Here is a 27,995-nt window from a genome sequence, read left to right on the forward strand (position 1 = left end):
GTATTTCCACAATCAATAAACTCTTGTCTTAAAAGCAGGAACGCATGTTATTCCTGCTTAGTACTTTCACATGTGATTAAAGCATGACTTGTTTTAAAACTAAATCAAATTTATAAAAGTCCATTTCTCATTAATTATAAAAGCATGTCATTTATCCTGTTACTGGTGAAACTGAGTTTAAAGGAACAGTTCACTCTGGTAAAAACCTGCACACACATCGGTCGGATAGGGCCAAATAAATGGTTTCAAGCTGTAGATAAAATTTCTTTTTAATATTAAACTGTTTTCTGTTTTCTTGCTGGGTTAACACTGTGTCTATTATGCACATATAGAAGAGTTTTTTTAAAAAAAGTTGTAGCGATATGAACACTCTAATTTTAAAAGTCTAATTTTAAGGATTATTCTATTCAAATATCAAAACCAATTTCTTCCTCTACTCTTAATAGAGTAACATAGCTCCGCTTTGAATGTAAGCAGGAGAAAAAAACGTGATGTTCCTCACTGTGAGATATTTAAGAGGTAATGTATCTTTAAGTGTCTCCGCCTCTGAATCCACCCACTTCTTGATAGCTGTAGCAGTCTTGTTGACTCATAGAAGCTGTGTTCATACAATAGTCGGCAATGGGCAGTATTTTTCAGAGATTTTAAGAGCACATCTCCTGCTGTTTATTTCACGTTGTAGCTGGAGCTGGAGTATGAAAGAAACAGTTTTAAGTTTCTGAGATATTGCAAAAGATAGTTCCTCCTCTCATCCTGGAAAATCCTGACAGACCAGTTGAATACCTTTCAGGCCTTAACCAAGAACTTTATCTGCTCGTCCCACTGTATTTTTTTGCATTAGAAAGGCCTGATACATCCTTAAGAACTGAGATTCTGACTAATTTAAACAGATGGCTAATCCCAATGCTGTCTGCAATGGACATCTACATCATCATCATCAGAAACAGAATAACCTCTTGAAAAGCGGAATCTATAAGAAAAATGGAATTACGAAAGGAATTAAGGTAAGGATGAATTATTTCGCCTAATTGCCTCAATGCTGAAAACAAATAGGCAGTTGCAACACTACTTATGAAGTTATTTCGATGGCAGTCTTAGTCTCCATTGAACAGGTTGTATGGATTAGGCTTGTGTGTTAAGTTTTTTAATCTTGGGATGTGACACTGCCTTTTTTCTGTTCTTCGAAACTGCATTGAGAGTTGTGAATGCTCATGCTACATGCTGTTGGTCCAATGGACTAAGTAGCCGCCAGTTCATATCAAACACAACAAATGCCCGCATGCTGAAATGTAGTAGTTTCCTCCTAAATCTCAACCGATGGTAGAGGCGGCCTCGTGAATTATTTACCACTAGTGGAAAGTTGTTTTATCAACTTGAAGTGTGTGTGGAGTGTTTTTTATGGTGAGATTTATTGCTGTACAAGCATAACAGAAAAAAATTAGGTGGGTGAAACTGTATTTTCTTGATGTTTACGGTACTGCAAGATTGGTTTAACAGATGCCTGCACTTTGTTGATGCCTGCTCTTCAGCTTTGTGCTGCTAAAAGTCTAACTCTAACTCTAAGCCGTTCTCTTTGAAACCAGTGCTTCTCATTTATGTGAAAGTTTTACAGAATGGTTGGCACCTAGCATCCTAAAGAATGAACTGCAAAGCCAGAGGTGTACTTTTGCCAGAAAAATAACCCAAATCTTAAAAATTGTCGGTTAGTGACACCTGTTCTGACCGGGAACACTCTATTTGTCATGAAATGTCCTAAATCTGGATCTTAACATGCTCATTAGCAGAAAGTGTTGTAGTCACCAGAAAAAAGGCAGGCTTTACAGCATGGTGTGATGATGAGAGGGAGATGTAGAGGGCTGCTTTTGGAGCCTTGAGTGCTCACCTGACCATTTTTGTTGAAAGCTTTCGACAACAACTGTGGCAAGGGCTCCACAGTTTTACAAACAAACTGCTATCTTATATCTTTCTCTAAATGGAGCTTTCACACACCTAGCACTCTAATGAAGGCACACCCAGTGTCATGCTTAATGGTTGTCTGGCTTTAGGTGTCTCCCTTGGTATGGGTGTTTCCCAATCATTGGTTTGTGTAGGATGAGAAAAGGAAAGAAACTTGTGCAATGATTGGAAAGGGCTTTCTCTTGATTTGCTTCCAGAAACCTAATCTAGCATTATTTTATATATTACCTATTTGCCACAGTGATGTCTGAAATCTTTACTTTCAGTTTGAGAGGCAAATTTCAAGGACTAAGCCTTGCCATTAAGTTGTTGTTAAATTGTTACAAATGAGCAGTTTTAAAAGCAACAGACTCTCAGGAGGGGATTACTTAAGATTTTCTCCTTAAATAGGAAAGATGTGGCTCAAAAATTAAAGTAAAATATTACTGAGGATGAAAACAGGAAAAAAATACTGGCCTGAAAGAGGTGGGAAAGAAATGAAGTCAAAGTTAGTAGATATACTTGTTAGATTAGTGAAGTCTTACAAGCACCATATGGTTGGAGGAGTAGGAGTTTAACCCTACCATGTGATGTGCGAAAGTAGCACTGAACCACTAGTAAATACCATCGATGGCTGAGGAAGTGAAGCCTTAGAAAGTTCAAGAGGTTTATCAAAGGCAGATTTGGTAACTCCGGGTCTAGCACTGTGTTCCGAATTACATACCATTTCCCCTCTCTTCCTACTTCAAATACAGATTAGGAAAGAAGGAAACAATAACACCTAGGAGTCCTGCATGAACGAGGAATCTCATTCTTGGCAGGAATCTCCCCATTCCTGTCTGGTCTGTTTCCCCACCCCAGCTGCCTCACCCTGTTCGGTGCTTATGCTTTATCCTATTTTACAGGAACAGATACTGTTCCTTCCTACCTGATTTGTTAACATACTCACACAGTCTTTCAGTGTGTTTATATTTACAAAACCTTACTGAGGAGTGCTTCCCACTTTACAGATGGGATCTGAAGAGCAGAGCAATATGGCAGCTGGGTGCACAAGGAAGCCCATGCAGGAATGAGACCCAAGTTTGAAATGAATTCCAGTCATCCTCTGCCCTTCCTCCTGTTTTAATCTTTCTCCATCTTGCCTCTATTTCCCCTAACACTGTGATACACACACATATATATTTACTCCCTATTCAGTAAATTAATTCACCATTAGACACCTTACGTAGGAGCAGAAATACAGGATATTCAGGGGACATGACTGATGATGCTGGTTCTAGCACTTGAGACTTGTGGCAGTTCTGAAACTCCTGCGGTTAGTTACAAGTGTGTTATTTTGCAAGGAGGAGAGGGGGCTGACACATTCTGGTTTGAGAGAAGCAACCGGTGGTGCAGAGGCTGCAGCAAGAGCACGGCACAGTGGAGGCTTCTGAGACAGTCGTATGCTACAACAGTTGCACACAACTGACTGACTGGAACATCAGGCTTTTCAGAAATCAGCTCCATAAACCTTTTTTTCTAGGGAGCAACCAAGAAACACTGACTTCAGGAAATGTTGGCTTTAGGAACACCACTTTTGAAAACACTAACTCAGGAACAATGTGTTTTGCGTATTAATGGTGTAAGAACAGTTTCTGTGGCTGTGTGCACATGACAGAATCAGAGAAGAAATTCTGATACAGCAAAAGCTCCAGGTTTCCAAAGAGAGGATTTCGTTTAATTGTTTGGGGAAGATAATTACGGGTGATCAAATGTGGGGGAGTAGGGAGGCTTTCTTTGCTTCTAGCAATCTGTGGTATACCAAGGAAAGGAGAGGTGGTAGCTGAGTGATAAAGAAGCAGTGAAGCATCCTATCAGAAGAGAAGCTGTTGCTTTTGGGGAAGATACACGTCACTTTGGGATGGGACTGCTTGTTTGAATAGCTTCTGTCATTATTTTAAGTCTAACTCACTCAAGTCTAGCTGCCCATGGACACCAAACCTCACCATGTACCTACAACCATGCTGCACTCTTGCATGCATTGGAAGTTGGGCCACAGCAAGACCTAAGCTTTGGGAGGTGGGTCATTGGCCATGTCTTCCAATTCATTAGTGCTTATAACACACGCATATACTCTGTGTTCTTCCAGAACCTATAGCCTAGACTTGCCTGTGTCCAAAGAAAAATCCAATAGCTAATCTATTGATTTATGTAACCTTAGTAGGCAGGAGCAGGTATTTTCCTAGCAATGATTTCCTTTGCTGTTATAATACTGTTGATTTGTTGTCAATTGTACGGAACACTGTTTTTTTTTAAACCTATAAACACATTTGTGCAGTGGAAACGTTTTTTTCCTACAGCACACATGCAACAATTTTATTTCTTTGGTAGGTCCTTTCCTTTGGAAAACTTCTGGTGGGTTGACCTTGGCTGGATGCCAGCTTCCCACCAAGCTTCCCACATCACTCTCCTTCTCAGCTGGACAGAGAGGGAAGAAAAGATGGAAAAAAAAAACTTGTGGGTCAAGATATAGGCAGTTTAATAAAGCGAAATCCACACATGGAAGCAAAGGAAAACTAAAGATTTGTTCTCTAATTCCCATCAGCACTGTCCAGCCACTTCCCATGAAGTGGCTGGACATATGGCTTCAGTATATGTAGCAGTTGCTCTTGAAGACAAATGTAATAATAAATATGCCCCCTTCTCCTCCTTTCTCTTAGATTTTATTTCTGAGCAGATATACAGAATGGAATATCCCTTTGGTCAGTTTGTGTCAGCTGTCCTGGCTACGTCCCCTTGCAAGATCTTGCCCATCCCCAGTCTGCTGGTGAAGAGAGAGTATTGGAGAGACAGCTTTGATGCTCTCTGAGTGCTGCTAAGCAGTAGCTGAATCCCTGGTGTGTTATTAACACCTTTCTAGTTATCAATATGGAGAACAGAACTGTGAGGACTGTTATGGAGTAAATTTACTCAGTCTCAGCCAGACCCAATACAAGCCCCCAAGACAATATAAAGCTATTGCAAATTCTTTTTTTTTTTTTTCTATTCTACATTGAGCACGGCAGTAGCTTGGAAAAAACTTGCAGTGAACAAGACTACAGCCTTTTCCAGGGTTGTCAAGCTCCTTTCTGAAAGCAAAAGACAGCCCAGGATGAGATCAAACCCAGTAATGTCTGCCACCTAGCCTCTGGCACCTAGGGGCTCTGAAATTGAGAAGCTGATTATACATACACTCTATCCTGGTCATCTGGACCTCCTCCTAACTGTTCTGCTCCAAGATTGATTCAATACTCCAGCAGCCATTCTCAGTCCCTTCCATATTTTTGTCACACCTGCTTTTCTTCCCCTCCTTTTTGCGCTACAATGTCACTTACTCCCCAGTGAAGATCTTAAAGAAAACTTTCATTGTTTAAAGATTGTCATGAAAGGTATATGCCATGGAACTGTTCTCACAGGAATAATTTTCTCGTATGTTGTAAATGCCCCCTGTAATATATTTATGCTTTGTCCTCTCACGTATATAGACAGCATTACTTCATGTACTTCTGCAGTAGGTAGTGTAACTGGGGCGGTTTTGGATGCAAACTTGATATAAATGTCCTGCAGGGAAAAAATAAGCTAGTTCCTGCAATAAGAGTCATATGATAAAGCCTATTAATAAGAGAAGAGACAAGAGGGAGAGTTAAGGCTGATAAAATTACAGTGTTTTCAAATGTTTGCAGCCTCGGCTGTACAACCATAATGATCTACCAACAGAATAATTTTTTTTTCTGAAATATCTTCATTTTTTTGGTGTTGCTTTGGGTAAAAAAAAAAAAGAACTGAAAGGGGAATTAATTTGCTCCAGCCTGTTCCACTTGCAGTACCTCAACCTTCTGAACCTTTTGCATTGTGCATGCATTAGTGCAAAGTGCGATATTCTTAAGGTCTCTCGATTTCATAATTGTAGTGATAACAGGAAGATATTGAGAATTGTTTTCCAGTCAGTTCTCTACCAATGACTATACCTGTTGCTTCAGCTGCACCACAGATATGATAGATCCTCATCCTCAGCTCCTGCCTTCTCTTCTCCTTGGTTTCAAGCCCCAGAAATTCATTGCTTTGCACCAGCACTACCAGCACTCTCAGCTAATAATCATAGGTCTCAGGTCCACGCCCTTGTTTCTGTCATCTACCCTGCTATGTGATGAGCTCAATGCATTGGAAGCAGGAAATGTTGAAGATGTCTTTCTGCAAACTGGGATGTTACCTGTGTGTAGGCACATGTAACAGTCAGTGACTCTTGTAGCAATATGTTAAGCATGTTGCACGAGACTTTACATGCAAGGCTAGAGATTTTTCACATAGCACGATAAGTAAGTTTCTGGTAGGGCTAGAGTCACTACCCTGTTAACACTTGAAAATCTGTAAATTCAGCTAATTAAATAATCGAAGTTTAAACCCTACCTATTTTGGACATGTAGGGATGATGTTAGAAAAGCCAAAGCTCACCTGGAGTTGATATTTGCAAGGGACATCAAGGGAAGTAGGAAGAGCTTTTACTGCTATATTAGTAATAAATGAATAAACATGGAAAATATAGACCATTACTGAATGGGATGAGTGACTTAGTGATTGCTGCTGCATGTAAGGCTGAGTTACTCTGTGCTTTCTCTTCCTCACCATTCATCAACAAAATCCTCCAGCCTCTGTGTTGTCAAACTAACAGTAGCAGAAGAAGATTGAGTCATGGATCTCTGAACAAATGTCAACCCGTGCAAATGCAATGGACCAGAAGAGGAGCATCCAAGTGTGCTGGCTGATGTCATAGTGATATCACACGTTTTCATCTTTGAAAAGTCATGGATATCAAAGAAGATACCTGATAACTTAAGAAAAGCAAATGTTCTGTCTTCAAAATATAGATCATTTCTAGCAAAGGCTGTTTCTGGTAGCATAGAGGAGAAGGTGATTTGGAGTAGCAAGCATGGATGTACTAAAGATAAAAGATGATTGACTGAATAGTTATCTTCTTATGATCAAGTGACTAGATTTGTGAATTAAGGGAGAGTGATGGATATCATCTACTTTGACTTTAGCAACACAGTCCTTATATGCCACTTGGGACATTATGGTCTCCATAGGTTGACTACAATACAGGTTAATAGGTGGCTGGATAGTTGCACTCAAATTATATTGGTTAATGGTTCATACTTTGCCTGGAGGCTGGAGAGGTGGGATCAAGATGCAAATAACAACACATGTTGCTCTGGAGCTACCAGCATGGAGGCTTTCAAGACTCAACTGGGAAAAACCCTGAGCACCCTGATGGGAACTTGGTGTTGACCTGCGTTTAGACACAAAGCTGAACCAGAGACTAGCAGAGGGTCCATCCAGTCTAAGTGAGTCTGTGACCCTTCAGTGTAAGGAGGCATTTCTCTGGTGAGAGTAAGCTACAGTCATAAAAATGGACAGGATTGATGCAGAAACCCAGTGGGGCTTCTGCAGGTAATTGCCTGGCAAGTGGCATATTGCTCAATAGAAGTAACTAGTAAAAGCAAGCCATGAATTGGCTCATCCTGTTGCCTATCTACTTATGTCTCTTCAGAAAAAGAATTAATTACCTTTGCAAGCTGTAAGTGGCAGTCTAGCTTTCAGAAATAAGTAAGGTAATATGCATTTTCTACCTGCTATGTCAACAAGGGATGTAGCTGGCTGTGTTCCATTGCAGAATCAAATTCATGAGTGGAATGCACAGATTGGTAAGAAAATGGCTGCTTAGGGACTGACTGGGTCTCTGAGCTGACACATGTAGGACACAGGAACAGCAACAAAACCATGGATTACATGTAAAGAGTATATTTATTTTTGTTACCTCATCAGCTAAGGGATTGCCAAAGCAGCACCCTGGCAGAGGAGCACAAGCAGGAATGCAGGCATCACAGAGCTTGGACCATACTGCAGGATCACTGAGCCTGGTCTTTTAGCCTGTATTTCATGAATTTGCACAGGTGTAGCTTATCTCTGTGCTTTGATCTTTCCCACAACAGGGCAGGAATGCCAAGCACGTTCAACAGAGTGCCTCCAAGTCTATCACAGGCCTATGTTATCAAAACACAGACGTTTTACCTGTTCAACACGCAAGGCTAAACAACCATTAGTATGATACAAGTTTTTCTACACCTCAGCTGCAGGTGACTTGAGCCTGATCGTAATTCTCCTTGCCCTTCTTCAATTATTTTTTCCCACAGTCTGCGTAAATCCTAACTTATTGCCAGAATAAAGGTTAACATCATGCTGCCTTTCACAGCTTGCTATTTGCAAGCGTGCAGTGGTAGTTCAAATCCTGTTTTATAGGGTACTAGATAACTACAAAGAGCCCTTATTTTATCATGATACACAGATCTGTTTCCACTGCTAACAGATGTACAAACTCTCTCATGGATTATTATTTTCTAATTTACTTTTAAAGAAAATTAACCTTTGTTGGGACTAGTACTGTGGCATTAACCACCAAAAAGGGATACTAAGTTTCCCTACAATGACCAGTGGTTCAGCCAGAGAATTTCTGCTATTCCTGGCAGCTAATTTTTCCACAAAACACACTTTGAGAAAGCAACTAGGCCAGAAGTTTTGTGAGACTATTGTCTGAGAGAGTTGTCATCATGGATGGATATTGAATGGAAAGAAAAATGTCATTTAAGGAGAAGAGCAGGCAGTATTGTGTGCCTGACAGAAGAGGAGCTGCCATGTTTTGTAATTTAGGATATATTAATTCACCCAGATAGCTAGAGTATTCAGAGAGATACCTCTGCCAAAAGATGTGAGGTGAAGATCTGAATCCTAAGTGCAGATACCATCTACATACACCTATGTCTTCAGCACAAAATAATGTTTAACCTCTTCTGGCCAGATGACTTTCTCCCTCCCAAAGTATTTTGAATTTCTGGGAAAACATCCAGTGTAGATGTAACAGAGAAAAGCCTTGTCTGTTCTTCTGATCGTCTCAGTCTTTTTGGAAATTATTCAGCTATATCCTTTCTTTGGTGTGTTTCATCAAGCACAGGCTTTGGCATATCTGTCATTTCCTTCTATTCAAAAAAAAAAAAAATCTGGTTTTCCCCCTCAGCCTACCAAGAAGTGAGGATTTATTCACATAGCAACAGGAATATGGAAAGATAAGTTTGAGGTGAGAAGCTGAGACTTGTAGGCATTTCAGCTGACATCATGCTGCACTCTGCTTCCTCCAGGAACTTCCGTTGGATTTTCTACTTCCCTGTCACTGATGATGATTCACGTGGCCTGAAGAGTTGCTATACATCCCTTTCTGTGACTCACACATAGCTATCTGAGACTCCAGCATGTCTAATCTTCTCACAGTCACAAAGCTGTCAGCCTTTAGTGATTTAGATGGGAATTTTGAAGGCCAGGGGATGTAACTGGAGAAATGAATTTAAGACCACCAATGCTTGTCACATTATACCTCATTGTCAGATGTTCCCTGAAAGAATTCCAGCCTTGTGATGTGATCAAATGAATCTCCTGCTTGGATCACCTGCTCATCAGCCCCACAGTTTCAGGTGGTACGCAGATACCAACACCAAACAGTGAAACAATTCAAAGTGAACAAGCTTTTATAGAAGGCATTTCATGGTTCCAGAAAGCATTTGAAAAATCGATCTATTTTCTCAGGTTTTTAAGATCGTATCCATGTAATTTCGTAAGTCTTATCTTTTGAACTTCCAGCAATCTCTTGGCATCAGGCATGCCGAAAGGAAACATTTTACTTCATCTCTGGCATAAAAATTTGTGTCTGTATATCTCTTGATGCTATATCTTCCTTATATTAGACATTGGTCTTCTGTGCAATTTTTCTCTTGCGTCATTGTTACATAAACAGCTTTTTTGTTTGCATATGTGGGTGGTTAAGATTGTTTGGGAGGTTCTAGCAGGTACCAGGGTGTGTTAATCCTCAAGAGGGAAATCTTGGATTTTTGTTGTTTTGTTTTGTTCACAAAGGAAACAAATCCTGTTCAAACTGTTTTGATGCAATCTCCATCCCTTTTTCTCTCTTATCATAATCATCCTTCACCTATGGGCCATCAGCCTCGATTTCACGTAAGAGGTGTTACACAGCATAATAGATTCCTCTTTCTGTCTGTGTACATTGCAGTTTCATACCAGGTTAAGAAATACAAAATTACTTTACCAAATAATCTGGAAAGAAACCCACATGGGTGGAACATATCTATTAGTAATTTTATCTTTCGATACATTTCTTAGCAGTGCCTCTTCAAGTTCAACTTAGAACCTTAGTTTCTAAAACCTAATTCTTACCCATAACAAAGCAGGAACAAGTTCCAAAACAGTAATAAGCGTTTGCCAAAATCTGTGCTGTTGATATACACTTGTCCTTAAAATCTATAAGTTTTCAAGGGATAGAAAGCCTATAAATTCTGTAATCTCTCTTTATTTTCACGTGTGTATTAATGGAAGTGTTATGTTTATGTGCAGCCCTGTGAAATATTGGATATGCTGTTTGTACTAGTAAGACTTGGCAAAATAATCATAAGTAAATTTGTGACCTGGTACAGGAGCTGTGCTTTGGGAACTGAGGAGCAGCTTTAATGAAATTCAAGTTCACCTTGGGTTAAACCTTTTATCCCAGAAGAGATGTAATTTATTGCATCACTGGAAAGGAATTAATTGGCCTTCTCACATCCCTCATTCTTACCAGTGACAGCTAAAGAAATAGAAATGCTCAAAAAGGTGTCTGTCTTTAGCCAGAGATACTCAGGATCAACAAGGGCTGAAAAGTTATGGCCCTTGGTCATCAGTGCTAGGTGTAGAAACCGAGCAGAGGCCTTGTTGTTACAAAGGTGAGCAGATTCAAACTTATCATTTTTATTTGACTGATGTTTACCCATTTCCCAAGGCTGCATGATTTCAGTTCACTTCCTGTTGATTCAGCATCTCACCTACTCAGCAATGGCATTCTAGTAGGAGCTGTATTTTGGGACATGAGCATAAAGACAGAAATGGAACAGATGCAAATGTCTCACTCTGTGGCAGGTAGTTTCTGTAAGCTTGGGCTGAGGGTTGATGGTTAGGCATTTTAGACAACTGTGACTGCTTCTTCCTTAAGATTTTGGTGGTCATAATTAGACTATTTTGGTTTTCAGGCTACCCATAGAATAATTTGAATAATTTGAATAATGTGGAAAACCTGTTAAAGAGCTTTTAACTAGGTATCCAAGAAAGTCTTTTAGCTTAAAAATGTAGTCTAAAAAATTGGCAGAAGACAGCTTGAAAGTTCTTTAATTTTATAAATATTTTGAGCAATGTTTTGCTGGGGAAGCTAGTCAAAATATCTTTGTATGCTGACACTTCTGAATAAGTAACCACCATGGTTGACTGGCAGTAATGTGTTTGCAGACTCTACTGTTTGGCACTTATTCCAATCTTCCTTTTTTCCCACCCTGTATATCTTCCTGGTTTATTAAGGCCACAACTAGCCACTGTTGCACAATGTGTTGTATTCTTGGCTGCACTACGTGCCCACTTAGCTGTGTGGCAAAAAACGCAGCCATTTTCCTCAGGACTCACACAGCGTTTGCAGCACAGTATTTCAGCAGAGTTATGAGAGATGGGTATTGATCATGTGTAGGCAATCGTATTCGACAACTGTATCTTCTTGGAATAGGAAACAGGTTTACCTATGAGATCATGATGATAAACAGAGTTACCATGTCCAATGATAAATCTTCTGGCACAGTTTCTTGAAACTGTTGGTAGAGGCAAATGAACCAGCATTACTTTCTATGCTATCGGACAAAGAAACTTTTTCTTAACTTGAAACAATTGCTGAAGACTTGTTTATTAGCCTCATTTAGCCATGGTTAACACATGTGGTTTATCTATTCACATGTTCTGGCAGATTGTTGCAAAAATGAACAGGAGTTTGTGATTTGGGGATGTTTTTCAGCCCACATTCTTCAACGTGTAAGATTTAGCAGAGCTCATAAACAACACTGTTTAAACTATTGAGTGGCTAAGAACATTGCCATGACTTTGAAGCATTCTGTGTTTTGAAAAGAGGATTAAACAGTGGGAGGAGGGCAATTCGAAACTGCATACGCATGAAATACATTGGAAGGGAAGGATGTCCCTAAAGCTGCCAGACCTATGGATACTGGTCACTCTTGGGACAGAAAAGTTAAATCTTGAGCTGCATGGTACCTAATCTATCTGATGTTTGTTAGTTTTGTGTATTCATATTACTCATCAGCTATATACAAAGGCCTGTATGCTATAAACCAAGCATATAAATCGTTTGCTTCAGGTCCCACACTCACATCGGTTCTGAGAAAAGCATATTTGTGAATAAGACACACCTGTCTGGCATAATTTCTACTTATTCAAGTGGCAATATCAGGGACAAGGAGTCAAAACTGAACTTCTGTATCTCCTTTTCACTTTCGAGTCAAGGACAGTAAAATCCATGTCAGTCAACAGAAGAGACAGAGAGCAGACTCACAAACTCACAAGTGACAATTGGCTGGTCAAGGTGGAAATGGGGGAGTGAGATAAAGCACTGGTTGAACTGGAGAGTCTGGCTTGCTTGGTCACCCTGAGGAGTGAGCCATGTTCAGCAGTGTGGTGGTGCTGGGGTGGAGTGAGGTGGAGCTGCCGGAGGGATCAAAATGCACTGTGAGAACTAGGTCAGGGGAGTGCCGGCATAGCCAGAGGCTAGAGAGGGAAAGCCAAGAGAAGGTGAAAGGTGGATGGGTTGAGTCTGTGGCAGGTGTTCTCAGCCAGGATGAAGGCAAGAAACTGGAGGAAGGAACAGTGCAAGGAGGGAAAGATACAGATCTGTAAGCAGCTGAAATCTCAAAGGAAGGAGCTGATTTATCCCCCTCTTCCCTTGGACTGGCAAGTGCATAGTCACAGAAGCATGAATCATTTCACAGCTAGCATGTGTATTGACTAACACGTGGTTGCTACTGCCAGCTTTTTGCTATACTTCCATTAGGAGAATTCTAGCATCACCTTTTTTCTGTTTGCAACAACTTTGTTCTGTTCATCTGGGCCAGTAAGAGCAGTTCAATCCATTTTGTCATACATTCTTCAAATATATAGTTTTCTTTCCAAATCTAAATCTGGGTTATAGTATTTCTGGGAAAATGTGGTGTCCTCTGCAGTAAATCTCTTACCATACCAGAAGCGCATCTGGGAAGTGGGTGTGTGGCTCCCTGTGGGACTGAGATGGATCTTAGGAAATGAGGATAGAGTTGTAGGGGTTTTGTGTAGGAATGCAGGCCTTCCACATTATTCTACTGAGGTTTGTAACACAGGAAAAACTTGGTAACACTTAGCTCTCATTCACTACAGAGACACAGGGACATATATGGAATTTCAAACTAATTCAACTTTGCTTTGCAAACTAAGAAATCAGATTTTTGAAACATTTCCCAGAGAAAATAAAAATTTTTCAAAATTCTGTGGTCTGTGATCCTTTCTCCTGGCAGTGCAGGAATGCCCATGTGAAATATTTTCCGTTCTTGGCATAAATGTACTCCCTCAAAGGTTATGTTCTATATTAATGCGAATAATCTACATGGTGTGACAAGCTTAAGTGGCAGTACTTTAAAGATTTGACATTCCTTTCCAGTCAAGACATAAGTGATAATCTGAATGTTTAATTATATTTTTCTTTTCTAAACCTTCTGGTATATCTGCACTTACAACTGTACTGTCTGACAGTTGCATATTCAGTTCTCTAGGCATGGTGCATGACCCAGTCTTATCACTTGGATGTCCTCAAATAATATTGGCATAGAGTGGACAGTCTAGCCAAGCATACCTTTTTTTAAAAAAAAACCTTCTCTTTTTGTCACTAAGAAATAACAGATGATACTGACCTTTTCCTCCATGCTTTGGCTTATAGTGATTCTGTGAGAATGAAGCAGCAATGTATTTTGTAAGGCAAACCTGTAAGTAAACTACGTGAACACACAATTTATGTTTTAGAGTATTTGACCTAAGGTGATATAATCTCTCTGCACATTTTCCTCTGACTCTTCTGAAAGAGTCATAACCTTTTTTTGTTTTGTTTCAGCATCCCTCAGGGAAGGCAGTGCCTTTCGCTGTACATTCCTATATCATTTTCACAACTCGGCTCCAATAGACAAAGCTATATTGAGCACATAGCTTAGCCTGAACTGCCTTCAACCTCCTTTCATTCAAAAGGAGAAACCTCTTGTTTATTTCTCTTTTAACTTGAGTTCAAGTTAGAGCTCATAGTACACTTTGGGGATTAGACTCTAGAACTGGATGAGGATGTGAACTGCCATCTCTTTCTTTGTGGATGCAGGCAAGACTCAAGCCAGAGTCTTGCCAGCGGTCTAATTGTGCTGAGTCCAATTCCAGAGTCACTTCCTCTTGCAGAGCAAAGGTGCTGCCAACACGTAAAACTCAGCATCAGGAAGCAGTTGGCAAGCCTGCCAGCCTCTGTGCAAGCTGTGAACAAGGAGCCCCTACATGTCACTGGGGCAAGACCTTGCCTTCAGGCATTGCAGAAATCACCTGCCACATGGACTACGTTACTGCAAAATAAGGAGTGTAGCTTGGCAGCAGAGGGCATTATATGTGATCTCCTGCCAGTCCAGAGTGAAAGCACTGCTGGTTAAAGAGAAGAGTAAGAGACATCATTGGAAACATCAGGTCCTCCCATAACTCAAGAAATTATTTAAACAGGTAACTTAAGCTAATTACATAGTTTAGCCTTTGCAGCTGACAGCTCTGTTTTTCTGGAAGCAAGATAAATCTTCCTTAGAATTTTCTAGAGGGCCTGGTGCTGGTGCTCATAGCTGTGTTTCCTGAGTACTGAGCCGTGATTTCTTTGAATCTCATACTGCCTTAGCTGTATTCCCTCACTGACAGGCCCTGGATTCTGCCTTATGAATCTCTGCTATTGGGCAGCTCCACCTGAATTTTGTTCTAAGAGCTTCCACTTTCTTCATCTTTCAGTCCATGAAAATGAAGAAAAAAGCTGAGAGGAAGAGACAACCAGTATGAGTTCATCTAGTAAGAATTTGGTCCACAAAGTGGGGATATTCTTGAATTGTGATGGTTATTCTGCATGTCCTTCTTGTCATTCTATGTTCTGTATCATCTGATTTTTTACACGGGTGAAAGTTATTCCATTAGTCCATAAGGGAGCTGTCAAGATGGGCACATAAAATTTCTTAACTCAGCTTAGAATGATTAATTTTTTATATGAGAACAAGGGGAGTGCAAAACCTCTGCTGGAATTCCCCAGTAGAATGGGAAAGAATGTGAGTCAAGGAGTTATTCAGAATATAGTAGTACTGTTTCACAATTCAGAAGCATTATGTCTGAAATATGTAAATATTTACCTACAGGAGTGTCTCTTTAGACAGATTTTGTGAGGATTTCATGTATATGTGAACTCAAATAATCATTTGCGGGTTTTTTTCTCCCACTGCAACTGAGCTTTATAATTCTTTATCAATTGATTAGTACCATGGGACGTGCTAGTGAGATCATATTACTTTGCATATGAGGGCATTCCTGAGAGGTAAATGATATTTTTCTCTGCTAGATGGTAGGATGTAAATATGTAATTCACCCTCTCAGAGTAGTTACTGGATGAACTAGGGAGTATTTTATCTTCTATGGGAACTGCTTATCAGGTCTAGCTTTCAACAACCTTTTCTCAAAGATAGGACACTATTATTAGTACTTCAAAATCTTTGCACTTTAGTGGGCTTTAAAACTATGTTCTTTTCTGAGGGAAAGAGCATCCTTCCTTTTGGGTTTCACTGGCAATGGTCATATTTGAGAAATAAGACAGCTGTGTGGGCATATTTTGTCAATCCTGAAATCTGTTAAGTAGCTCAGGAGAGAGCCGATTAGAGCTTCAGCACATCCTTTCTAGCTGGTCCTGCCTACTCTTTGATTTGCCGGCTACTGCTGGGCAATCTCAGTACTTTCCAAATTTAGGAGCACAGGACAGATGAGTGAACAGGAGTGTTATACTAATGGAAAAATTCGAGAAACTTTATTATATCTCTCAGAGAACTGGTATACTAGAATGGTGCTATGTAAGAATGTTAATGATAGTGATAATATGGGTGTTTGTGTGGTGACAAAAAAGGGGGAAAAAATGTCTATACAGTCTTTGTTAGTCAGAATGCTCTTCACTAATTTGTAAAGTGTCCTGGACAAATTCAAATTCTTTAAATATGGACAGATGCTGAAGGCCAGAGTCATGTTAATTTTATTTTCTTTCTAAACAGAAACTCTGTGTATCTAATTCCTTCTTCCAACATCCACGGTTTAGAGGTTTTATCTGCTTGCATTTCAGTCTGTGCAAAATATGTATCAGCTATTTTTTTGAGAGCTTGATGTTTTGTGTTCCACATTTCACGTTATGGTGAGGTTTCTGAAATAAGGTAAATGGGAAACAGATAATAAGGCTTAAAATTATTTTGAGTCATCTAGTACTTTTCTATACAGCAAGGCAGATTCAGTTTCATCCTGAGCTACTTTTATGCTAGAATATCTTGAAGGCTATTCTGGAGCCTCTTAGCCCACAAGTTGTGCCACTCTGTTTTGGGATTTTGTTAAGCAACTGACAGCACTACTTCCTTTTGTTAGACAATATTAACTTTGACTATACATAAAATGTTCCTTGCAGAAATTTGTTTATACCCATCTTAAACATCTCTATGTTCTAGCTTCGCATTTAACTGTTTTTATCAGTAGAAGTACTTTCTAATGTCAGATTTAGATCACCTTGACTATGATGTAAGCATGCTGATGCTTTCCAAAGCATAGATTATTTTTTTTCCTCTTTCAGTTACTTTTTAAATATCCAAGACTCTTAGTCTCCAAGTCATTAGGGTTTTCTCTCCTCTTTACACCACAGACAATTCAAATTCTTTCATTTTTTCCTCATAGCTTACTTGACCAGCCTTTATGCCTCTCTTCCCAGCTCTCTCCAGTTGATTCACCTCTCCTTTCTCAAAAACCATTGCCCACAGCTGAATGGAATACTTCAGTGGGGGCCTGCAAAAGACTCGGTAACACTGGAGTCGTTTGTCCTTTTGCCCTTAACCTTATTTTCTTAAGAGATGGCTGGTTTTTTTCTAACTCTTTAGCTTTAATTTTGCTTCCTATGGAGTTGCCTGCTATTTCTAAATGCAGTTGTGCTCTCCTGAAACCTGTTATTCTGCTGTTCCATTTCCTGCATTTCCTAGGTCCCTTGATTTCTATCATTTTATGACCAGTATAAATGAAAACTTTGAGCTAAGATACCCTCATGTCTACTTAAACTACTTCCAAAACGCAACAATGTTTTGAGTATTGTTTTTTCATTTGCCCCGCAGAAATAGGGGAAGAAATAATATCTGAGGTAAGATAAAGGCTTGTGAAATGTCCACAACTGTTTCTTCCATGAGCAATAGGTCTAATGAAGCCTGTTTCATCTTGTTTTGTGTCCGGCATCATATACCGCACCGAAACATCTCAGTTTGCCTAACACAGCCTAGCCTTCCAGATGGGCAAGAGACAGAACATGCCGAACCTTATTCAAAGCTTTGTTGATGCTGGCTCGTGGGTCATTATGCTTATGCTTGTGCAATTCACTCTAAGAATGGCTAAAGAATCAAGTTATTTTTGTCTCTCATTTAATATCTTGAAATACCAAGGTCTGATTTTCCTGAAGTTTTCAGGGAAGTTTGTATCTTGAAGACCTCTATTCTTCCATTAGATGTGATTGAAATCAGTCTATGAGCTCAAAAGCTGCTAGAGGAATACTTGCAGACAGAGGGGTGACATGAGGGTATAAGGCATTTTCTTAGAAAAAAGGTTAAAATTATTCAAATCCAAAGACTAATTCAACTAACTTTTTGCTTCTTGGTATGCATTTCAAAAGATGTTTTCTTTTGCTGAACCAATAAAATGTGCTTCAGTCACTCATTACCCTCAGTATTCTCACACCTAGTTTCTGTCTCATGAACGTCTGGTTTGTTTCTTTTACCTAATCCTTGTCTTTTCAGTCAAAAAACACAGTATCTAGGTGTTTGCCTCTAGGTGAATATGAATCTACTGCTGAAATTTAATTCATGATTGGCTAAGAACTTTCCTTTTACTCTGTATCTAAACTGCTATAAAACACGAGGAGTACATTTATTTAAGGCTTGTTTCAGCAAACTAGTTACAGAAGACTGGTTCAAATGAGAGAAAGTCAGCCATTCTCATCCTCAGTGTTATGACCTACATAATTATTGGAACAACTTATATCGAGTATTTTAATGGATGATGTACAAAAAAAATCATGTAGCAATTTATTACTATATTCTTTTTTATTAACGTTCAAGCAATTGTAGTAGAATACAATTATATTGGTTTGAGTTCTAAGATTGAATTAGTCCATTTAATAATGGTTAATGAATATCATTACAATTAAATAGATATCAATAAATCATCCAAACTCAGACCATATTTTTCAATTGTACAAAGCATAAAATGAAATTGATGTGAAGAGACAGCCAGAAGTCAGAACTGTTATACCACCTCTGGGATCCTGGAGAATTCCACCTGTGAGTTCCTCATAGGTGCAGAGTTGGGCATTAGTTAATCATAACAGATTGAAACCATATTTTCTTGATAGTTTCCGAACAAAAAAAAAAAACAAAAAACAAACACCTAGAGAAGGTTGTTAGTGTTTCTATAGAACTTTAGATGGAAAAAGGTAAACAGGGAGATGCAGGGAATGGAGTTCCCTAGGGATCTCTTACTGAAGCTGTGCTCTCTCATATTTTTACCTTTTTTATCTGGAAAAAAAGGGTGAGGAGAAATAGGTGACAATGTGTACCGACAATGTTGAATTCATCAGGGTTGTGAAAAATCAGCTTCGGAAAAAACAAGCATTGCACAAAGTTCTCATTCATAGTGTGTAATGCTGATAAAACAGTAGAAAAAAATGCAAGTCAAGAAATAAAAAACAATTAATGAATTGGAGGGGGACATGATCCCAAGAATGCAAAAATATCAGTAAGTTCTAAATTAGGTATTTATTGCAACTAAGGAAGGCTACATTGTAATGATAAGAGATATTAATGAAATTGTGAACTGTGCCAAGAATACAAATAAAATTTTAGCAATCTTTAGAAAAGTAACAGAAAACAAGATAAAACGTAATTTGCAGATGTCTAAGTCTATGCTGTGCCCTCAAGTGGTATATGCAATTTTAATCCCCCTCCTCTGCATCTCAAAAAGCTACTATTGAACTAGACAGAGTGAAGAGAAAGTTGAGTATTAAAATATATATTTATTATTATTGATGATTTTTAAATCTATATGCAGACAGGACTGGCTCAAATTAAATATATTTCAATTCTTCAGCTCGGGAAGAGACAAGTGGAGAGGCAGAAGTCACTTAAGTACAGAAAATTATGAGTGGTGTAATTGACTTAGTAGGAAAGCTGAATAGACCACAGTGGTCATAAAGTAAACTGTCAGAAAGAAATTATTGATTTTATAATTAAAGAAAAACACTCTTTTTTTCACAGATTAAATCAATTCTCAAAATTCATTATTCAGTTCCACAGTATTTATAAGTTCTAAAATGATAAACAAATTCATAGTTATCCCCTGGTGGCTATTAAACATGATATCACATTCTCAGGTTCATGAAATCTCCAAGCCACTAATTGCTGTAAATTGGGAGAATATGCTGAGGAAAGTGTCATTGTCTATATTTGTTTCCAGAATCTTTGGTTAATCATCTGCTACTTAGAATTGTTGCAGTGCAGGCATGGAGCTAGAAAAGGTGTTGTCTACTATGGGTGTTATTACAGCTAACGATATTCTTGTGAGTGAACAATTCAGCAGAGCACCCAGTGTGTTACTGGTGATCTCTGAATCATTTCAGGCATTTCTAGATCTGCTGTATTTGATTTTCGTACCAGCAACAGCTTAATTACATCCATCTTCACTGTCCAAGTGCTTTAAATGCACAGTCTCCAATTCCACTTCTTTCTTCTCAAATAAAACTTTATGATAACATATAAAAAGTAAGCAGTAAAGTAATGCAAAGTGGCAATTAACCATTCATCCATGGATCATTTAGACTGCCTGAAATTGTTGGACTTGTCATGATGTTCAGTCTGTCACCCATACCCCAATGCTTGGATTTGAAGTGCTGCACAAAAGCATCCACTTTACCAGCCTCCAGAATCAAACAATACGCTTGTTTTGGTTATTCCAATCCTAAGACTCTTTCTCTACTTTTTTTGTGGTACTCGGGATGGTTGGAATGCTCTTTCTTTTCGTAGCCTTAGTTTTAAGACAAGATGTCACTCTATTTTTTTTAATATTTGTCCTCTCAGGTTTGTACTAGCCATGGGCTGTTTGAAGACTCTTGGTTTTCATCATTCTTGACTGGAGAATATGGGTCACAGTCTAACTCCGTATTCTTATAATTTTTCTGCTATTGATGCTGTATACTACTAGCTGATTGTATTAAGTATAGTAAGTGACAATGGTTACATGTGTAAATAAACGTCATACTGACTGCATAAAAGTGCAGCAGCTGAAATGAGGAGCAGAGTTTCATTGCAGAAGTGTCTGGCAATGTAGGAGTCTGATGTGAGCTTCCCTGTTCCTTTACCAATAAGATATGTAACACTAAAGTTTTTTTTAATAAAACTGATAAAACAGAATCCTTGCATTGTCACAGCTTGACAAGCTACAATGTCAATAGAATTACCATAAAGACCATAAGCATGCTCTTAGCCCTAGGCAAAACTAAGGTAATATGACAGAGCTTAATCCTTACTTTGTCTTGCCTCTGTGCGCACGCAGCTGGCATGGTTTATATGGAATATGACTTAACTATGTGTTTAACTCATCCTTATAAAATGTTTTTCATGGTAAATATGTTGCCCTAGAAAAGCAATAACCTTGAGGGAGGAGTGCATGTGTAGCATTGCCTCAAAGATCTACCCTTACATGGTAAGAGCCAGCCTTGCATTCATTCTCCCTAGCAGGGCAATAAGTTTTGCCAAAGTCTAAATGTTCAGCTTTCTGTTCAGCTTCACCAGCAATTTTTTTTATTGTTGCGTTTCTCATTCTATCTTGTGCCCAAAATATTTTCTTTTTTTTTCGTTTTTCTTCTTTCTCCCCAAAAAACATTGTGAATCAAGGATTGGACAGAAATTTACTTCTGAAGTAAAAATCTCCTGAGGATAAACACATTTTAGTGCAGTATGAAGTTCAATAATACTCTAGGTCTGATGAGTACAGTGAAATTGCAGTTGTTCTGAATATGATTATTCTAGTTCAGCTTGCTGCATGACTTAAACAGAGAATTTTCTTTTTTTGTTCATCCGCCTCACAGGCAGCAATGTATTAGTGGTATTTATAGAATCATAGAATGGTTTGGGTGAAGGGACCTTTAAGGGTCATGTAGTCCAACCCCCCTGCAGTGAGCAGGGACATCAACTTAATCAGGTTTCTCAGAACCCCAACCAGTCTGACTTTTAATGTCTCCAGAGATGGGGCACCTGCCACCTCTCTGAGCAACCTGTGCCAGTGTTTCACCAGTCTCATTGTAAAAAAATGCTTCCTTTTATTTAGTCTAAACCTACCCTTTTTTAGTTTAAAACCATTATCGCTTGTCCTATCACAACAGACTCTGCTAAAAATTTGTTCCTATCTTTCTTACCTTTAGGTACTTGAAAGGCCACAATAAGGTCTCCCTGGAGCCTTATCTTCTCCATCTCTCTCTGATCCCAACTTTCCAACTCTCTCAGTCTTTCTTCATAGAAAACGTGTTCCATCCTTCTGATTGTTATTGTGGCCCTCCTCTGGACCTGGTCCAACTAGTTCATGTCTTTCCTGTGCTGAGGGCTCCAAAGCTGGACGCAGCAGTCCAGGTGAAGTCTCACAAGAGTGGAGTAGGGGTGCAGAATCAGCTCCCTCAACCTGCTGGCCACACTTCTTTTGTTGCAGCCCAGGATCCAGTTGGCTCTCTGGGCTGAGAGAACTCATTGCCGGCTTATGACCAGCTTTTCATCCTCCAGTACCTCAAAGTCCTTCCCCACAGGACTGCTCTCAATGCTTTCATCTCCCAGCCTGTATTGATACTGCGGATTGCCTCAACGCAGGTGCAGGGCCTTGCACTTAGCCTTGTTGAATCTCATGAGGTTCGTATCAGCCCACTTCTCCAGCTTGTCCAGGTCCTTCTGTATGACATCCTGGCCCTCAGGCATGTCAACCACACCACTCAGCTTGGTGTTATCTGCAAACATGCTGAGGATTCCCTCAATCCTGCTGTCTATGTCACTGGTGAAGATACTAATCAGTATTAATCCCACTATGGACCCCTGAGAGACACCACTCGTCACCCTTCTCCATCTGGACATCAAGCCATGACCACTACCCTCTGGATGCTCATCCACTGAACAGTCCACCCATCAAATCCATATCTCTCCAATTTAGAAAGAAGAATATTGTGGAGGACCGTGTAAAAAGCCTTGCAGAAGTCCAGATAGACAACATCCATAGCTGTTCCCTTGTCCGCTGCTGTAGTCACTCCATCACAGAAGGCCGCTGGGTTGGTCAGGCAGGACTTGCCCTTGATGAAGCCATAGAAACTGTCTCTATTCAATTCCCTGTTCTCCATTAGAGAACACAGCTTAGGGGAGAACCTCTTATATGATTTTCCCAGACACAAAGGTGAGGCTGACGTGTTGGTAGTTTCCAGGGTCCTCCTTTCTACCTTTTTTAAAAATAGCTGCAATATTTCCCTTTTTCCATTCACCAGGGGCTTCTCCTAACTGCCATGACTTTTCAAATATCACAGGGAGTGTCTTGGCAACCACATCACCCAATTCCTTCAGGACTTTGGGATGCATCACACCATGTCCTTTTATATATATTCAGTTCCTCAGGAGGTCCTAAATCTGATCTTCTCTTACAATGGGAGAGGCTTTACTCCCTTAGTCCCTGCCTTGCAGTCAATCTACTCAAGAGGTGGGGGAAGAGAGGTTGCCAGAGAAAACTGAGTTGTAAAAAAAATGTCGTTTACTTCAGCTTTCTCTTCATCTGCTGTACTAACAGCAGTTTGCTTGTCTTACTCATCAAGGACAAACACATTTTCTTTGACTTTTCTTTTCCAGATGACATATCTGTAGAAGCCCTTCTTATTGCTCTTAGTATCCCTTGCCAACTTCAGCTCCAGATCTTCCTGACCCTGTCCGTATACAACCAGGCAGTGTGCCTAGGCTCTTCAAAGGATACCTGTCCCAGCTTCCACTGCCTGTGCATTTCCTTCTTGCCCTTTAGTTTGACCATATGTTCACACTATCTTCATATACTGACAGTCTGGCTTTATAACATGCTCAAAAAAATGTCTTGTGTCTTTCTTTTTTTCCTTTCAGAGGGCACAGTTTTCTGGACTACATTTTCATATTTTTTAATTGCTAGGTTGTCTGTTGCTAGACAGCAACTTTAAATGCCATCATATTTTGCAAAAACAAAGGAGTTGCCTCTCTTCCAAAGAATAATCCGATAAGCCTACAGTATATAAGTTGATTTGAGAAGACAACAATTATAAAACTTAGCTAGTTTAATTTGAAAACAGAAATTTGAGAGTATTTTCAAGGCAAAATATTTTGTCAACACATGGTTGTAAATTTCTAGAAGTAGCTCACAATAGGGCCACTAATTCCTGCAAGGAGGTGTCTCTGTGTCTCTCCTCATCTTTTTTTCATAAATTCTTTTATTTTTTTTAAATACCCTTAAAAGCATGGAAGAAGTCATTAAAAATAAGATTTAAATCATCTGTCAAATCAGAACAGAAATAAAAGGGTGAGGACACAGCTGTTTTGAGTAATTCCTCAGATCTATAGAACTTCATGGTAAAGGTGCCCTATTTTAGACAGGATTTGTTGCATGTAGGTTAGTTGCTGCAATGGGTTACACAAGACTTCCAGAAGCAGAGTCAGGCCCAGTGTAGGTGAGTTTTTAATGCCACCCTTCCCTTTTTTATAGCTTTATCTCACAAGAACAGAGTATTGTGGCTTCCATTTAATCACCCTTGAAATAATTGTCCAATTACACAATCATATGTTGCCAATATTTCATAAGTTTCATGTTTCAAAATAGACAAGGGAGTGGTGTTGAAGACAGCTGCAACTGAGGACACAGGTGGAAAGGAGGGGAGAGAAAAATGGAAGATACTTGTAGTGGTCAGTAACAACTGCGGTGTTAAAGCTCTTCCTCTTCAGGAACAGGTTGCATCAATTGACACAGCACGAGATCTAATTGTCTCTCCAAATTTGTGGCATATTAGAGAAAAATATTTGGCTCAAGTTCTAAGTTCTAAGCTTGAATGAGATGAAATATATTAATCATAAATCTCTGTTTTATATTTTCAGAAGAATGGAGTATCAAATGGAACTCTGCACAAAAAAACATTTATTGAACACTTTGAACAGGCACCAATGTATGTGACTGTTCTTACTTTCCTGGGTTTTGGAGTGGGAACAGTATTTGGCTACCTGCGAGATTTTATGAGAGCCTGGGGAATAGAAAAACGTAACATTGCTGCAGAGAGACAACAACAAAAAGTATGTATGAAAAAGACATTTTGTATCCACAACTGAGTTTTCCCCTGCTTGCAAGTTATGTACAACCCTACCGAACAAGGCAGACAACTTTCATTTTAGAGAAGAACATTGCATGCAGATGAGAGGAATGACAGTATAGTCAAACACATGTATGAATATGTACCTATATATATGTAAAATTATAATTTTCACCCAGAGAGGTGTTCACCTTGTTCTAAGAGTGTCAGAATACTCTCAGCAAAATACAGTCTCTATGTATTAAGTCAACCCAAGAAAAAGAAAAATCATAAATACCTTATTTTTAAGCATATCATCTCTTCAAATCAATTATACCCCAATTTTTCTTTGTCGCATCTGACTGTCTACTTTGTCGTTCATAGCAATAGGTAGGGCTAACATCTTTGTAATGGCTGACTTGTTTGCTGAACTGCTGGTCATAGAGCACTCAGGAATAATTTCCCCAGCACAAAGAGGATGTAGTCAGAATTCTTGTGAGTCCTGACTTAGAAATCTTTTCATCCCATGTAGTTCTAAGTGAAATTTGCACCTTAGCAAGCTCAACTGCCTTCAGGCTTTATTTAGATTTTTTTGTGTCTCCTCCTCCTCCTCTATGCAAACTAAACCATCATCTACAATAACACCTGGCATAATCGAGCAAAAATGTGAATAGTGTTACTCTTCCTTTTACAAATAAAATTCCCCAAATAGTTTCCTGCATTTGCTTTTCGAAGATGCATGCATTAATTAATGAAATATCATAGTGCAGTATTTTTATGAGCATTCTCATGGAATATCCTTTCCAATACACTTCAGGATTTGGCTGTTTGTTGAGCTGTTTTGATTCCAACCATGCCAGTTAAATCTTTTTGCCACCCTCCATGGATCACATGTTCATTTAATTCTCCAGTCTCCCACGTGTGTTATTCCATGTTATTTTACCGGTTTACAGTATCCAGTGTCTACTACATTTATATTACTGTTTCATATAAAGATTGGTTAGATTCCATACTGTTCTTTCAATTTCCAAGTAAAATCCAGAGATAGAAATGAATTGTCAATCAAATTAATTATCTTAACTGACTGTTTGTGTGTCCAGTCTAGGCCAATAATGCCCAAACTAGCTTTAATCTAATTTATCCAGCATTTCCTGAAATATAATGAGTTGTTTATCCTACTTTTGCAGTCTGCTCCACACACAGCAAAATGCTTAACTTGAAGCATTTAATTTCTCCAAGTGTGAGCCATAAATAATTCTGTTTCCAACTTTTCAAACACAGGATTAGAGAACTGGGCAACTTGTTGACCGTTTTAAAAAAAACAAACAAACAAAAAAAAAACAACAAGAAAACCCCACCCTTAAAGAAGCCAAAGCTGTCTTTCAAGGGAATTAGAGTAAAATATTTGTTGAATGGAGTTGTTTGTGATGTAGGAACAGGTGGCTGTTGTAGCTCTCTGTTTACTAATGAATTAGGTTTTCCTAATGGGAATGACTTGTGTGCAGAAGCAGACATTTTCCTAGCAACATAACCCTGTGCATGTTTTCAAACCAGGATTTTGTGCCACTTTATCAAGATTTTGAGAACTTTTACACCAGAAACCTCTATATGAGAATACGAGATAACTGGAATCGTCCAATTTGCAGTGTCCCAGGGCCGCAGTTTGACCTCCTGGAGCGCGTTACAGATGATTACAACTGGACATTTAGGTGAGTCATCTTACATTCTGCAGCTGTCAGCTTCATAAGAATGCCCCTGATACATCTGCCAAGCACAGAAAATTTAATCTAGTGCCTCATACCTAGATACTCGATTAATACGCATCAGCGTATTTTTTTTTCTGATATCAGTACTATTTCTTCTGAATATTGTTTGGAAATGTGGTATGGTAGGGACTGAACTCTATCACAAATGGGCTTTGTTTGGCTGTGTCAACACAGGTAAGACAGCTTGCACTTCATTTCTAACAACAGACCTTTAGTCAGAATATTACAACAAAATTTGTTGTGCCTCTTGGTTAGGATTTAAATCGTTATTTCTTGTATTGCATAAATGTAGCTTCTTATTTATATAATGAGTCTTTGGCGGTGAGTTTTAAGTAGTTTATAGCTTGAAGATTGCAGTATATCACAATTGTTACTGAATTAAATAGATATAGAAAATCGTCACATCAACAATATATAGTTTAACTATATTTCATTTTATTGGGAATGTATCAGAATGTTTCCCACAATATTTTCCTCAGGTTAAATTTCTGTGTCTGTATGTGAACACTGATGACTTTGTAGAAGCCGTTGACAATTTTCTTGAAAAAATTATGTCTATAAATTGTTCCTTAATAAAGTTTTAGGTTGGTTTGTTTATTTAAATCCATAAAGCATCCTTTCACCTAATACTAATATATTGCCATCTACAACTTGGAATCTGGGAAACCTCCTTTGCAAGAAGCAATATTTAGTCAGGAAAAGAGAAAGACTGGAAAAACTTTTGGGATGTTAATATATCAGCATTGTAAGTTCACAAACAGGAATTCTGACAGTGGAACAAGATTTGGTGGGATAATTTGGGGGGTTTTTCTTTTCTTTTTGTTTGGGGTTGGAGTGAAAGTTGCACTGTTCTTTAAAATTTTCTTCAATTATAGGTTTACAGGAAGGATTATCAAGAATGTGATCAATATGGGTTCTTATAACTACCTCGGCTTTGCAGAAACGGATGTTAATGCTTTGAAAACTGTGACCATAGAGTTGCAAAAATATGGGACAGGAGTCTGCAGTACCAGACAGGAAATGGGTGAGTAAACAGCCAGATGGCCACCAAAGTTTCTGTAACTATATCTTTTTTCTAACAGATATCTTGAAGGAATTGGATACTTAGGTAATTTTAGTTATATTGACAGTTATATTTTTCACTATTGAAAGTGTTGCTGGGTTTTATCCATTATCGCAAAAAGATTTTTTTTAAAGGGAAAAAATTATTGAATTTTGGAAAAAGAAAAAAAGTGTCATATAGTGGCCTGGGATTTTTTAACAACGGAAGTAAAAGGCTTAATTTTAAAAAGCAGTAAAATAAACATTGAGATTTCAAGAACTGTTTTAGGGCAAATTTAATTGCATCACAGATTTATATCAGTTACCACATACAATGTGTTCTGATTGGTAAAGTGACCTTTTATATAATTTTTTTAATCCCATGTTCTAAGAATATATTGTAATGTTTTATGAGACATTTTTGGGCAGAACACTGACATTTCTAGTGTGCCTTTAAAGAACAAATTCAGAAAGGCTCCATCTGAATGTTTTAGTTTACATGACCTTCAGGTCTGCTTCTTTTGTTTGTAGGCTGCATGTAGTGTCATCTTCAGTTGTACACTTTTACACAAAGCTTTGCATTCGTTATAGAAAACAGCTTCTTATTAGTAGTGCAGATACTCTCTTTTTCCTTT

At 38.8% G+C, this 27,995-nt stretch overlaps 1 protein-coding gene across 2 annotated transcripts in view; it reads left to right on the plus strand.

Moving 5' to 3' along the window:
• Positions 1-579: 579 nt before the first annotated feature.
• The window catches only part of SPTLC3 (serine palmitoyltransferase long chain base subunit 3), a 76,594-nt gene continuing 49,178 nt past the window's right edge, over positions 580-27,995 (plus strand). The window contains exons 1-4 of one of the 2 annotated variants that reach the window (XM_054063597.1): positions 580-1,004; positions 24,369-24,557; positions 26,108-26,262; positions 27,195-27,343. In XM_054063597.1, coding sequence (XP_053919572.1) covers positions 891-1,004; positions 24,369-24,557; positions 26,108-26,262; positions 27,195-27,343 — 607 coding nt within the window. In that variant the 5' untranslated portion in view covers positions 580-890. Of the gene's footprint in view, positions 1,005-24,365; positions 24,558-26,107; positions 26,263-27,194; positions 27,344-27,995 lie in introns of both variants that reach the window. The other variant, XM_054063596.1, reaches the window with a different exon arrangement.

The sequence above is a fragment of the Cuculus canorus genome, chromosome 3 (assembly GCF_017976375.1).
Source record: "Cuculus canorus isolate bCucCan1 chromosome 3, bCucCan1.pri, whole genome shotgun sequence".
In the NCBI taxonomy this organism is placed as follows: domain Eukaryota; kingdom Metazoa; phylum Chordata; class Aves; order Cuculiformes; family Cuculidae; genus Cuculus; species Cuculus canorus.